General features: G+C 43.6%; 1 protein-coding gene across 1 annotated transcript in view; it reads left to right on the top strand.

Annotated features, from left to right (window-relative positions):
* The window catches only part of VSNL1 (visinin like 1), a 110,726-nt gene that overhangs the window by 39,937 nt on the left and 55,378 nt on the right, over positions 1-15,411 (top strand). The window contains exon 2 of the mRNA XM_066639855.1: positions 6,862-7,028. Coding sequence (XP_066495952.1) covers positions 6,867-7,028 — 162 coding nt within the window. The 5' untranslated portion in view covers positions 6,862-6,866. The remainder of the gene's footprint in view (positions 1-6,861; positions 7,029-15,411) is intronic.

Raw genomic sequence — 15,411 nt, 5'->3', positions numbered from 1 at the left:
AACAAGAAAATTGGCCTATTATCATATTGTCCAGAATTCTGTGCATATCTGGTACTTTCTGGTTTGTTGTCTGTTCCCACACCACCCCCCAATATGTGTTGCATAATCCAAAAGCAAATGTTTATTATTATTATTATTATTATTATTATTATTATTATTATTATTATTATTATTAAACAGTATTTATATACCGCTATATTTATTTATAGTGCTATAAATAGTGCTATAAATAGTGCTATATTTATTTATAGTATAAATACTACAGTATTTATAGTGCTGTCCTATGCAGGTCTTTAGAAGTAAGTCCAGTTGATTTCAATAGGACTTATCCCCAAGTGTGTATAGGATTGCAACCTTAATATATTTATATTCCATTTTTCTGTATAGAATCAAGAATTCAGGATGGTTTACTATTTATTTATTATTATTTATTTTATGCAATAAACATAACTCACAGCCCAATCTTATTGGGACCAGGCAGCAGTGGAACATGAGTTTCACTGGTGCTGACTGCCATACAGCAATCCACGTTGGCTGTAAAAAGGTGCTCCAGCAGCTCCCTGCCAGGGTGCTGACAGGAAAGCCAGAGCTTCTCCATCCGTGTCAATGGGTCCCTAGCCACCCCCAGATCAAGGTAAGGTGGCTGGGATGATAGAATGGCAGCAGAGAGGGGGCAAAATTGTTTGGGGAGGGGGCGTATCTGGGTGGGGAGGCTGCTGGAGGGAGTGGATTTGGCAGTGAAGATGCACACCAGATCATACCCTGATTTTCTGCAGCTTGCCCTCCCTTTCTTTGCTCAAACTTGCTAGCAGAGGTACAAGGAGACCCACTGCAGAGCAGGAGGCTTATGGAGAGGTCAGGGGGTTTAAATCCCCTTTCATCTCTGAAACCTTCCAATCCACTGCCCCCGCTGGATATTGTGATCTCATTTTTAGTGTGGCTGCACCAGTGGTGGAGGCAAGGGAAGAACAGTGTTGAGCTGTTATTTTTCAAAGCACTAGTGAGTGACATAAGGTCTCTGTGATGCTTAGTTCCAAGTAAGTGACATAGATTTGCAGATGTTGTTTCCTTTGAATGAGAATACTGGATGCTAAGGATGTCTGTAAAATAAGTTATATTTGTAAATATACAAGCAACGCCAAGCAGAAGCAAATAAATCTTCTACAGCAGCCTTTCTCAAACTGTGGGTTGGGAGCCACTAGATGGGTCACGAGCCAATTTCAGGTGGGTTACAAAGCACGTAGCTCAACCACCACTGAAAATACAAAGCTGAAAATACAGAGTGCAGAGCTACTGGGCAGGGCAGGATCCCAGTGGGAGAGGGGCATGGTGCTTTGCCCAGAATAGATGGAACACTGGAAAGAGGGGAGGGCTGTGTGGTTGGAGAAGGATCCAAGTCTGCCTTCTGCTTTGACATCCGAGCTGGAATGTTTGAGCTATGCAAAATAACAGCATGAACGCACTGTGTAATGGGATGTTTGGCTGATCGTGGCTCAGGTTTGAAGCCTAAATTGATGTCACTTCTGGCCAGGACATCACTTCCAGGTTAATGGCATCATTTCCAGTGGGTCCCAACAGATTGTCATTCTAAAAAGTGGGTCCCAGTTCTAAAAAGAAGTATGTGAGTACCAGTGTTCTACAGCAAGAAGCAAAAGGGTGATGCAGTTGATCCTGCATCAGATTCTCATAGAGCAACTGTGTACCCTAAGGTTGTTACTCTTCAACCTCTCCAGACTGAGAGCAAAATCCAAAGTCCAGCTGAAATGTCTGCGTGACTTCCTCTTTGCCAACGATGCAGCTGTCACTACCCACTCTGCCAAAGATCTCCAGCAGCTCATGGATCGTTTTAGCAAGGCCTGCCAAGATTTTGGACTGACAATCAGCTGAAGAAAACACAGGTCATGGTTCAGGATGTGGACTCACCTCCCTGCATTACAATCTCTGAGCATGAACTGGAGGTTGTCCATGACTTTGTGAACCTTGGCTCAACGATCTCCGACACTCTTTCTCTCGATACCGAGCTAAACAAGCGCATCGGTAAAGCAGCTACCATGTTTTCCAGACTCACAAAGAGAGTCTGGTCCAACAAGAAGCTGACGGAACATACCAAGATCCAGGTCTACAGAGCTTGCATCCTGAGTACACTTCTGTACTGCAGCGAGTCATGGACTCTTCGCTCACAACAGGAGAGGAAACTGAGCGCTTTCCACATGCGCTGCCTCCGACGCATCCTCGGCATCACCTGGCAGGACAAAGTTCCAAACAACACAGTCCTGGAACGTGCTGGAATCCCTAGCATGTATTCACTGCTGAAACAGAGACGCCTGCGTTGGCTTGGTCATGTGGTGAGAATGGATGATGGCCGGATCCCAAAGGATCTCCTCTATGGAGAACTCGTGCAAGGAAAGCGCCCTACAGGTAGACCACAGCTGCGATACAAGGACATCTGCAAGAGGGATCTGAAGGCCTTAGGGATGGACCTCAACAAGTGGGAAACCCTGGCCTCTGAGCAGCCCACTTGGAGGCAGGCTGTGCAGCATGGCCTTTCCCAGTTTGAAGAGACACTTTGCCAACAGTCTGAGGCTAAGAGGCAAAGAAGGAAGGCCCATAGCCAGGGAGACAGACCAGGGACAGACTGCACTTGCTCCCAGTGTGGAAGGGATTGTCACTCCCGGATTGGCCTTTTCAGCCACACTAGACGCTGTGCCAGAACCACCTTTCAGAGCGCGGTACCATAGTCTTTCGAGACTGAAGGTTGCCAATATATATAAGGTTGTTTCAGGTTGTAAACTCCAACTAAAACTCACAGGTCTTGCTATCTGACCTTCTTTGATCCCCTGTGACTCCCTTCAAAGGCAAGCTATGGATTTCCAGCCAGCACAGAACAATAATGTTCTTCTGTTAAGTTCCTAACCACTCATTATTTGACCAGTGATTAGTTGACTACTCAGTAGTTTCCCATTCACAGTAATCAAAATAGCCAAACTCATTAGAATAGGTTGCTTAGAAACAAAATGTAGCGCATTTGAAAGTTGCTTTGAAATCAACATACTCTAAAATGGAATTAATAGAAATGAATAGCAGAACACAGTGGATTTCATACTGGGTTCTCCTGGAAGCATACCAGAGGCTTTTCAAGGAAAAGATTAGCAATGGGGAACAAACACTGGGGAACAAACTTGAAAGAACTTGTATCATCGCCACTGATCTGACCATTCAACAAGCTGTTTGGGGGGAGTACTGATTGTGTTCTCTAGGGCAGTGTTTCTCAAACTGTGGGTTGGGACCCACTAGGCGGGTTGTGAGCCAATTTCAGGTGGGTCCCCATTCATTTCCAAATTTTATTTTTAACATATTAGACTTGATGCTCCCATGGTATGTAACTGCATTTGGGGAAATGTTACATATTTGTACTTTGAGCAGGCTACTATGTGTATGCTTTTAACAATGATAGTCAATGGGACTTACTCCTGGGTAAGTGTGGGTAAGAGTGCAGCCTAGGATTGTTAAAAAATTTTCCTGCTTGATGATGTTACTTCCAGTCATGACATAACTTCTGGTGGGTCCTGACAGATTCTCATTCTAAAAAGTGGGTCCCAGTGCTAAACGTTTGAGAACCACTGCACTGGGACATGCACCCTGTCCCTGAGAGACCATGTAAGAGCAAGTATGGTGTAATGGTTGGAGCAGGATTGGGGAGACTTGCTTCAAATGCTTGCTTTGACATGAAGTTCACTGGGTGACCTTGGACCAGGCACTCTCAGCCTAGTCTACCTTACAGGGTTGTTGTGAGAATAAAAAGGGGTAAAGAATCATAGACACCACTTTGAACTTCTTGGAGGATAAAAATACCACAAATAAATGTGAAGCCCAAAAGTTCATCCATATGAATTGGGTATGTACTATATAAAACAGTGTTCTTCAGCCTTGGGGTCAGGACCCCTTGGGGTCTGTGGGGTTGCAGCAACTCATGTTTGAAAATATAGAGTATAACTCCCTTCTCCCACCACTGGGCTGCATTCTCTTCTCCTGCAAGCCCAGCACTCAGGAATCTTCACCTTGCCACTGCTGGGCTGGCAAGCAACCTCCTTTGGGCAGGTGGGCTCCATGACATGGGGCTGCCTTACCCGGCAGCAGAAGAAGGAGCCAGAGCACTGGGCTTGTGTGCTTCTTTGCCTACCGCACCCCCAGGCCAATGGGCAGCCTCCCTCAGCCAGGCAAGCCTGGAGGATGAGGCTCCCTTGCCTGGTGAATGAGCACATAAGTCCAGCACTCAGGTTCCTTCACCAGCTACAGTCAAGGCATCCCTGTCCTGCAGAGCCCACCTACCTGAAGGATGCCGCTCACCAGCCTGGTGGTGGCAGAGTGAATGAGCCTGAGCACTGGACTCACAGGAGAAGGGAGCTTAGTGCCAGCATTGAGGGAAGGGAACGTGGCCCAATGGCACCAGCATCAAGGAAAGGAAGCTTGATCTGGTGGTGACAGCAAGAGATAACCTTGCACAGACATTTAGTTATTAACCACTCTTACTCTCTCCTCTCCTCACTTCCTCTCCTACACTTTCCTCTCCTAACCTCTGAAGTCATGGTTTGCACCCTTACTTTTTCCTTGCCTCTGCAGCTTGGGTTAGCACCCTTACTGCTCCTCTCCTCACCATCGCAGCCATATATTTTTCTCACCTTGGTAGGGGAGAGGGTGGGGTGGGGTGGGGTAGGGTGGGGAGTGGGTGTCAGGGACAGAGCGGTGGGCGGTGATGGGGCAGAGGAGGGTAGGATCAACAGTGGTGCCCCCTGACTCATAATTATTTATTTTTTGAAAACGGTTGAAGACAACTGATATAGAACAGTTCCCAGAATCTTTCGTAGCATGAAGAGGTTCCGTGCCAGATGTTCTTCTACGCAGAGGTTCTTTGGCAGGCACGATATGGCAATAATTCCCTTAGGACAGGGAAGTTAAAAACTGCTGGCATAAAAAGTTATTACAAAAACAGATTTTGATTGGTAAGAAGCAACAGAAAAGAACCTCACGGATGTGTGGGTGTGTTTTCCTTATGCATAATGTTTGCTCAGAAAACCATTATTAATTTCAAAAAACAGGATTTGTTTTTCTTATATGCACGAGTGCGTGCTTAACAGTGGCCACTTTTCTTATACACATGTGTGCATGCAAGTGGAAAGAAAAAAGTTGGTTGCGGTAGTCCACAACAGCGCTGGTGACTGCAGAAGGGGCAGCATATTTCTGGAACTATGTGCATTCATTGTGGTAACAAAGAGCAGCTTACGAAACCCTGGAAGATGTTGGTGTCCATTTTGTGGTAAACTAGATAATGCACGAATTACAGTTTTCTTACTCTCATTAATTAGATCTATAACCAGAAAACTTTGGATTCGCACTAAATAAGTGTTCAGAAATGCTGTGCCAAGTGTGGACTGTAATTAACAATGTATTTTTACTAATAAAAGAAGTTACATTTGAGAAGATTAATGAATGAAAGGGTATAATTATGACAGAGGATTATATAGAGGAAGGCTGTTCATCTAGCACAGTTTTCAGCAGCAATAGAACAAGGCAGATAATGGCTCTGTTGTACTGCAGCAACGAATACAAAGGAATGAATGTTTAGGATTGCAATTCTTTCTGTATGTGTAATGAGTTTTTAAAGGGAAAGCTAACTTAGCACTGGCATAATTTAGATTCTTGGCTTATATGGTGCCTGGTTAAAGGTGTTATAATCTGACCAGACATCTGGAAGGGAGCAAATCAGAAGCATAATTAATATAGCTGTTTGATAGAAGGTGCCTGCTATGTTGAATTCAACAAAGGCAAGGTGTTTATCCAAGGTGATCAGAGGATGCATAAGAGTGCCTTCTCAGTGGTGATGCTCTTTCAGTGGAATGTGCTTCTCTGGGAGGTTCATTGTGCTCCCTCCCTCTTTTAGTTTTTTTTCATTATACCACATACACCACTTGCCTTCACAAGTGACAGGAAGGAGTTGGTCAGGTACTTCTCTGTCACGTTGGTTCTTGTCAGTGTGGCACAAATTCTGTTTTTTCCCCCAAAACTGGGAGGCATATGTGTCTGTCAAATAATAACTACATTCATGGAAATAAAAATAACTTGGGACTGATTCCAAATGCAGGCTGAAGAAATCCAAGATATTCTAGAACAGTGGTTCTCAAACTGTGGGTTGAGACCCACTAGCGGCACAGTCCTAACCAACTTTACAGATCTGGCATAGCTTTACCAGTGGGACACGTGCTGCACCTTGCAGTTGGGGGGCAGACGTGGAGGCATCCTCAAGATTAGACAATATTTGTTCCCTTACCTCAGAGTTGCATTGCCCTTATGTCAGTGCTGGAAAGTTGATTACGATTGTGGCCTAGGTGGGTTGTGAGCCAATTTCAGGTGTGTCCCCATTCATTTCCAAATTTTATTTTTAATATTTTAGATTTGATGCTGCCATGGTATGTGACTGCATCTGGGGAAATGTTACAGATCTATACTTTGAACAGGCTACTATGTATATGCTTTTAACAATGATAGTCAATGGGACTTACTCCTGGATAAGTGTGGGTAGGATTGCAGCCTAGGATTGTTAAAAAATTTCCTACTTGATGATGTCACTTCTGGTCATGACATCACTCCCAGTGGGTCCTGACAGATTCTCATTCTAAAAAGTGGGTCCCAGTGCTAAAAGTGTGAGAACCACTGTTATAGAATATTCTATGCTAGTTTTACTGAACTTCAGAACAATTTCAGGGATATGATCTGAACCACTTTGAGCATCACTTAGGGTACAGAAATATGGGCTATAAGAAAATAAATAACTAAGGTGGGCTAATATTGGTTTTCTTCTTTTAGGCATAATGGGGAAACAGAACAGTAAACTGGCTCCTGAAGTGATGGAGGATCTGGTGAAGAGCACGGAGTTTAATGAACATGAACTCAAACAGTGGTACAAAGGATTTCTAAAGGACTGCCCTAGTGGGAGGCTGAATCTGGAAGAATTTCAGCAACTTTATGTTAAGGTAAGTTCAATTTTTTTGTCTTTCTTTTTGGGTGGCCACAGTAAAAGTGTCATACCTTACTGACTACTTAATGATATGATCTAAAACCAGCCAAACAGGATCTTTCGTGTTTGTTATATAACAAAAGCACAAGTTGGTGTTCGTTTGCTACAGGGGAATATAGTAGCCTTTCCACAAGATAGTTGCCCGGTTGTGGAGATATTGCATTTTCCTGCACTCAAACTATAATATGATTATCTCCTCAGCCACTCTGTCTATTACAGTGTGTAATGTATTTGTCAGCCGTCATGAGTACTTATTAGAGAATACCTTCCACATGACTAGAGATCAGGAACAAAACTTGCCCTCTCCAACATCCACATCATTTTGTGACCTTTGTTTAAAACAAATTATTTGAAGGCTATACCACTCAAGTGCAGAACGATGCATACGGGACCTTGGAAAAAAATGACAGAGTCATGCAAGACAACTCTCTCCATGCTCAACAATGCCATGCCATTTGTGGATATCTTGCCACCTCCCTGTTTTAAAACTGCATCCTCTCCCTCCCTAGTGCTTGGTTTTTTAGGAAGGCGACAAACACAAATCTTATTCTCTGCATCCTGACTATTCCCACCCTCCTCCAATTTCTTACTCTCAAAGTAGTGGTGCCACTGTGGATAGTACAGAAGAGCTTTCCTCAGGCAATAACTCTAGCACTGCTGTTTAAGAGGGGGTTAGTGGGGTATAGCCTGATTACTTTGGGTATAGTTGTAAGCATAAAACTTTGTGTGGAGGTAGTGCAGGTGAAAGTTTTCCGTTGTTTTAGTTTACATATATGGCTGAATGGATTGAATGCTTTCGTGTGCCTTCTGCATATATGCTTGTTGTCTAAGAAATATGCATTGTGAGATTGTGAGATTTATTTACAATGAAATTATGATTGAAAAGAGGGGAAACATCTCCATATTGTTTTAAGTCTTCTATCAAAAATTCCATGGAGTTGAGATTTAGATAGAGTAAGAAAATATTGGAAGTTTTTTTATGATTGGGTAGATAAATTTAGTTAGATAAGATTGAGTGTTTCGTAAAAGTCAATTTTTTATATTGATAAATATGCGAGCCCTTGTATTGATGATTATTGTGTTTTTTGTGTGTTAACTGAATGATGTATGTTGTAATCTGGGGCCAAACCTTATGTGTAACCTGTGTTCTACCCACCCAAAGTTAAACCTATTTCCTTTCCTGTATCTGTAATAAATAAATAAAATATATTAAAAAAAAAAAAAAAAAGAAGGAAAAGAGAGGGCAAACAGGCTGATGTGATTGCAGCAGGATCCTTTCTTAGATTAACAACCAACTTGTTTCAATTTCTGGTGGTAAAAAAATATTTCCTATGTGAAATCCTTTAAGCTGTGAATGAATATAGTTATGGAGGGAGTGCTGTAACCTTTTTTTTACATATATGTACAGTCATGCCTTGTCATCCGCGGGGATTCTGTTCCGCAGATGCCAAAACCCTTGGATAATCAAATCCGTGGATCTTGACTCATAAACCCTTTGAATGCAACTGGAATGTCTGGTTGTGTTCAGAGGGTGTTCCGAGGGCCAAAGAGGATGCTTGCAGCCTCCCCAGCCCTCAGAATGGCTTTTGAGGCCTCTGGGAGGCCTTAGAATGTCACTTCCAGTTTTTCTGGCAAAACTGGAAGTGACATTTAAAGACCTTAGAAGGCCTTAAGAGAGTTATAAGTTATAAAGATTCTAGTTGTGACATTTCTTTTCCTAACGCCTCATTCTCACAATCTGTCAAAATTGGCTAGGAGAAAGGCTTGAAACTAAGTGTAGAGTTTTGTAATGAAGCAGTTTATGACAGTGGGCAGCAGGGACAGTTTGGCTGAATTGATTTGGATCCCACTAGAATTGCTCGAGTTTTGTGTATAACTGTAGAATAAAAAGATTAGTCCCACTAAAGTACCATATTTCTGAGAGGGTCTTAGTGTAACACAACTTATCAGAAAACAGTGTCCCAGAATTCTTCAACAGAGCCCCGTAGATCACAGAACACTGACTCTCTGGGGATTAGAGCTCACTTCCAATTTTTGTTCGAAAACCAGAAGTGTGCTCTGATCCCAAACTAAGCAATTTCAAACTTCAGGGAGGCAAGCAAAGGGGGCTGCACACCTCCCTAACCCTCCCTGAGGCCAGCACAACCCCCTTCATCTTCCTGCCTTCTCCTTTTGATGAAGTATAAAGACCAAATAGGCTATGTGCTATCCATGAAATTCTGAATGCCAAGTTAAATGTATGAAATGTACAGAGTTTAGTTTTTAAAAAAACTCAATTAAACATTTTTACCCTACCCACTGGCTTATTGAAAGGGTTTCTAATGAGTGTGTGTTTTTGTTTGCTTGCTTGCTAGCTTTTTTTTCTTAAATAAATTATTTGGTGTTTATTTTTAATTCCACATGATTTGTGACTCCTATGGAAATTGTGAATTTATTACATAATTGGGGCAGTGAAGAGCTGAAGCTCCACAGTGACTCTAAATTGCCACAATAGTATCAATGATGGATATTGGTATATAAATGTAAACAAAGAACAGCTCTCAATTCTAAGGGGTTTTTTTTAATGGCAAGATGCATTATCCGTTGAGCTAGGATTAGTTTTTGTAATTTTGTACATGGAATACATGTTACTATGCGCTTACTCATGGAGTATGAAGCTGATGAGTGGATGTGGAGGGGACAAAACAAACAGCATTATTTAAAACAAGCACATGGTTTAAAACTAGGACATTTCATAATTTCTGCCTTCCCTGAGAAGGATAATCTAGGATCATATGTGAAAGAGAGAATAAAGCAAATAAAACAAATATTTCAAAACTAGAAGGAATGATTCAGCCCAAATGCAATTCATCAACCAAATACAATTTCATGCAGACCGACAGCATGAAAGCCACTCTGCTGTTCAGAGGACCATGGCTGCCAGGACAAATGGTGAGAGGGTGTGCAAGGGTGAAAGCGGCCCTCTGAACTTCCTCTGACCCCATCGTCACTGGGGGTACTTCAAGGGAGGATGGTGGGCAGATCAGAGCGGAAAGCGGGCTTGCTTGCGGCGGTTCAGAGATTAGGAATGGAGGGCCTCAGCAGCCATGCACGCTGAGATCCTATCCCCCCTTCCCAGGCCAGACCCACCCCCAGGAGTCTCCTCAGGTATATGCCTGGTGTAGGCCCAAGGAGATTCACTGAAAACCAGGTGATCTGTGGAAAGGTAAACGAAAACAATTGTTACTTTCTTCTCCTGCGCTTTCTGGACTCCCCCCCCCCCCATGCCCAGATAGCATGCACTCTGGGCTGGCTGGGAATAGCATTGGGCCTTTAAAGACTCATAACTTCTGCTGGATTGTAACACAAAATTTTTAAGCAGTGTTGCTTTTCGCTGTGGAGTGTTCAAAAGGCTTGTCACAGAGTGAAAACAAAAATCTGAACTCTTTCAGTCCAGCTTTTTTCATTGAGAATGCCATGTCGACAGTGCAACATTTTGTACTTCCTTTCTCTAGCATCCTGGAACACTTCTGTTTTCACTACAAATACACCTCCTCCTCACTTGCAACAGGAAGTGAGGGTGTTGTATGAAACACTGCCTTGCACAGCAGGCAAACAACAGTTGCTTGTGACCGTGTCATTTTTACAGGAACCAAGAATGTATTGTTCCTTCTGCCACACATTTTTAAGCCAAGTGGTTGTCCCCGAGAGGTAAGAACATTAGAAAGCAATCCAACATTCATCACATCTCATGTCTTACAGACCACTCCTACCTAATCCCCAGCACTGCAATGCAGTGGTGCCAGTGGAGCAGAGACTGCAGCCTGCGGGGTAGTTTTGGCTGCTGGAGGTCTCTTCTGAGTAAGCAAACCTTTCTTGCCTTGCCCTGGAGTAAACCCCAGCAACTGCTATGGGTCAACTCAGACCTGCACCAGTGAAATTGCTGTGCAGGCAGATGAAGGGTGTTTGGATTCGCCAGGCACTACCATCGCTGAACCAGCCCCCTTCCGGGCCTGATCCACGCATCCCCCGCCCCATCTCCTTCTTCCTGTTCCATCCACCCTGCCCCATTAAATCCCCTCCCTGCCTTCTCCCCACATTATTCCAACCCCTACACCGGGCTTATTTGCTGTAGTGGGCCTCCTGATATCCCCTGTAGTGTGCATGAAGGCTCAGGCTTGCACTGCAGCAAAGCACTTTGCTGCTGCTTTGTGCAGCCTGCACCAGTGGAATGCACATTCCAATGGCACTAGTTTTTTGATAGGATTGGGCCATTCATATCTTTACAGTTAACCCATTTCTGCCCAGCCCACGAGTGTACACGTTTGTTTCCTGTTGCGTATATGCATAGTTGGGCAGAAATGGCTTAAGATGTACTGTAAGAGGAGTAGGCAAAATTGTGCAGTGACTGTATAAGTACACAGCATCCATCCCATAATGACACTTGCAAAGCAGAATGACATTTGCAATCAGTTATGCCTAAGCAAGCTTCTTTCCATACTATAATTTAAGGATCAGAATTTTTCACTCAGCATCCAAAACAAATGCCTAGTTTTTAGAAAAACTAAGCACACATAAGATCAGTCCACATCTTACAATAGAGTCAGTTTTATACTGTGTGGGAGTTCCCCATTTTATCTGCATAGCTCAAAGAAAACTAAATTCAGAGTGGTTCTCCTGCTTGTATAATCTTTTGCACAAGTAGCATCATGCAGATGGCTACAGAATGTACTATTATAGTGTCGCATGAACTCTCGTGCAAGCTCTTGTACAAGCATTTCCAGAACTGCACCAGCAGCTCTTTTCCTTCTGTTCCTTTGGATCCAATGCAAAATGTTTCTAAGCCAGTATTAGAGATCTTTATGCAAATGGAACCTGTGGTGAAATGGAGCACACGACTGGGCTGTTAGTCTTAAATTTAACTATGATTAATGTGACTAAAATTTAAAACCTGCTATAGTGCATGTCGTTGCTGCTCTAGTGCCAGCGGAACAGCGCAGGCCTTCCCAACAGTGCTACTAATTTCTACGTGGTCGCTATGCGCTTTACGTTGGTTGCTCCACTGGTGCAGCGGCACCTTAGGATTGTGTCATCTGTATTGCTTTAGTGCTGGCATGATAGCACTGGACTGGCAAGAATATCATGTTTTGACTTAAGTGTGTTGTGACTTAAGTACAGACCCCTAGAACCTAACCGGTACTTAAGTAAGGGACCTAGTGTAATGGAAAGCCCAGGTGGTGACCAGCAGTTTCTGACTGAGCCCAAACCCTGTCCAAAATAATATCCAAACTCTTAATTCAAAATAGCATGGTGAAGTGTCATAAAGCACTGAAAAATAATCATTATGTTCAAGTATAAGATGAATTCCGTTTCCTTTTTCCTGCTCTAATTATTTCATTGAGAATAGTTTGCTTGTTAATCACAAGTCTGCTTACTTAAGTGTTTTCTTGAGTGTCCTTTTGGGGCACCTGAGGAAATATGAAATCCTGAAATTGGAATGGTGAACACAGCAATAAGGAACTGTTTAAAAAAATCAAATTCATATATTACGTTTCAGAACCAAAAACAGCACTGGGAAAAGACAAAGCTGTATTCCGTTGCTTACAGTCATTGCATATGTTTCCTTCTTGACTACAGTAACAACTATAGAGAGAAAAGGCATAAGAGGGCAACAGTTTCCCAGTAAGTAGAAAAACAGAGAGAGGAGGAGCTAACTGCTTGGACTTTGGGAACACTGTAATTCTTTGCATGAACAGGGGATGGATGGACAACACAATCGCCACGATCATGCCGAAGCGGGACAAGGAAGGGTTTTTTTTTAACTTACCTGGGGGCCACTATGGCTCTCCGGAGGATCTGGGGAGCCTGCAACCCCTTTTGCAGCCCTTCCCAAGACTTGGAAATGTTGCTAAAAGGGGGGAAAAAGTTGCTTCTTGTTTTGGGACAAAAACCAGAAGTGGATCTTCTTCCCTTTTCTTTCAGATCTTTCAAAGAGCCATAGCGACCCCCAGGTAGGTCTTTTAAAAAAAAAAAAAAACACCTTCCCTGCCCAGCAGCAGCACGATTGTGAAAATCACATTGCTTCTGATTTCTGGGCCATTCCATTCTGGGAATGGCCCTTTTCCAGTTCTCCTGGTTGGTCGTGACCCAGCAGATTGGGAACCACTTGTATACCACTGGCAAAGATGTTTGCCACACTAGAGTGATGCTTACGGTGGGAAACACCATAAAGCGTGATATGAAATGCATTTGTGAAGACAGTGTGCCCCATCATATGCATAACTGTCTCTTGCAAAGACTAACTCCTCAGGTAGTCCTGTGACTGCCTGTTCATTTTCTAACTAGAATGGCAGTGTGGAAAGAAACAGGAATAGACTGGGATACCACGGGTAAGACTGGAAAAGAAAATGGCCACGTCTTGCTTATCATGTCTGCTGCACATTTGATGAGGCAGTCTCACACGCACTCTGAACTTAAACTGCCATCTGCTTTAATTCTCTCTTTTGCCTTCTGATACACAAGGAACCAGCAGAATGTGTGCACAAATCCTTACCTCACAGAAGCCAGGCTGACTTATTTGACTTCTTCTCCTAGCACCTCACAGGTGCCTTGTAAGTAGTACTTCCACAGGGTTTGGTTATATCTGGTTCATGGCCAATCTTTCTGTGAAAAAAAAGGAATGTATTTTACACCCTGGGGCCTCTGATGACTTTACCTCAGTGGCAGGGGAGACACTGCAGTGAGGGCACAATCCTATGGGCAGTGGCACCAGCACTCTGCCAGCACCACCAACCAGGGCTGTCGCAAAAGTGCTTTAAGGCACTTTTACACCAGCACTAAGAATGCACCGCCAGCACTGAGCCCAGCACCAATCGGACGCTGAGATCTCACAGCGGTGAGAATGGCTACTGACCAGCGGAAGGGCTTTTCAGGGCAGTGGGAGAGCAGGAAGGGGGCAGAACTGGATGGGTAGAGGGCAGGGGGCAAGGAAGAGCGGGCCCAGGACGGGATGGAGATGGCAGCAGGCTCTGCCACTTCATCCTAACCCCCCTCCCAGGCTGAGAAACCCAACATGGGTCTCCTCAGTTGTACAGCCACTCAATAGTGGGAGCAGATTCCAGGAGACCCATTGGGGTTGCCTGGGTTTTACACTAGGTAAGGAAACGTTTGCAGTCCTACGTTGGTCACCATTTTGACTGCTTTAGTCCTGGGCACTAGGGAAGGATAGGATTGGACTACCCATCTCCTTCCTGCACTGTTCAAGTATGTCAGAATTTCCACATCATATGAGAGGAGCCAACAAAGCATTTCATTCCCACACCAGCATTACCTCAGTTCCCAGAGGTCTGATACTTACGTGGGCAGTTTCTGTACTGCTAGCTCCTTCTCTGTGATCTGGACTTCTGACATTTACTGGGCCAGCATGTGGAGATACGCTACTGCTGCTGCATTCACAGCTCTGAGGTAATAATGGAAGAGCTGCTTTTCTATTCTAATTTTCTCTATTTAGGGCATTTAAACCACTGTGACTGGAAAGGTGAATCAACAATGAACAATTATGCACTGTCATGACTGGTTTCCACAGTGCTGTACAAAGTGCTTTTGTATGGCACCCGTTTGTAGCCAAACACCCTGTTAGTCATCAGTCTAGATACCTTGTATTATCGTGAAAAGCAGTAGTTGAGATTCAGGTCATGTTTCTGCTAATCATAGACTGAACACTTCCAGCACCTTGGGATATCAACCTTATTTTTCCTCAAGGAAGGCAAATTGCTCTCTGTGTTTCATTAGATTTTGCATCAATTGCCTTATTTTTGCCAACAGAACCACTGATTGCAGACTTTCCAACTTTCTTGGTGTGCAGATTTGCTCTCTTAATTATATATTTCAAGGATGACAAAACAACAGTGGTGAAAACATTCATGTGGGAAGATTAAGGAGCTGAAACTAGAGGCCAAGTACAAAAAGGAGATAATGCTGTTTCTTTAAAGCTTGCACACTGAGTGGATGCTTTGCTGTTTCAACTGAATCCACACCACACACAGGGTTCCTTGTTATCTGCATGGAAGAAAATGGGCCTTGGGCCTCTTTATGACTTGCACAATTAAATTCTGCCTATCTCCTCACAAAAGAAGAGATGGGCTGGAAATAACAAATAGGAGAAGTAGAAATGTAAATTAACACCCCTTTTTGCTTCAGAAAGGTTTTTACCTACCTTCAGGAAGGTATTAACATTTAAGGGCACAATCCTGAAGTGCCCTTGGGCCGGCACAAGACCCTTTACATGCCGTAAAACACTTTTGCACCTCCATTCAAGTCGGGGAAGCTGGTGTGATATTAAAGAGGAGAAGCCCCTCACA

The sequence above is a fragment of the Tiliqua scincoides genome, chromosome 1, assembly GCF_035046505.1.
Source record: "Tiliqua scincoides isolate rTilSci1 chromosome 1, rTilSci1.hap2, whole genome shotgun sequence".
Classification (NCBI taxonomy): domain Eukaryota; kingdom Metazoa; phylum Chordata; class Lepidosauria; order Squamata; family Scincidae; genus Tiliqua; species Tiliqua scincoides.
Note: the sequence above shows the minus strand (reverse complement) of the source record. Positions and strands in the feature narration are given on the sequence as shown.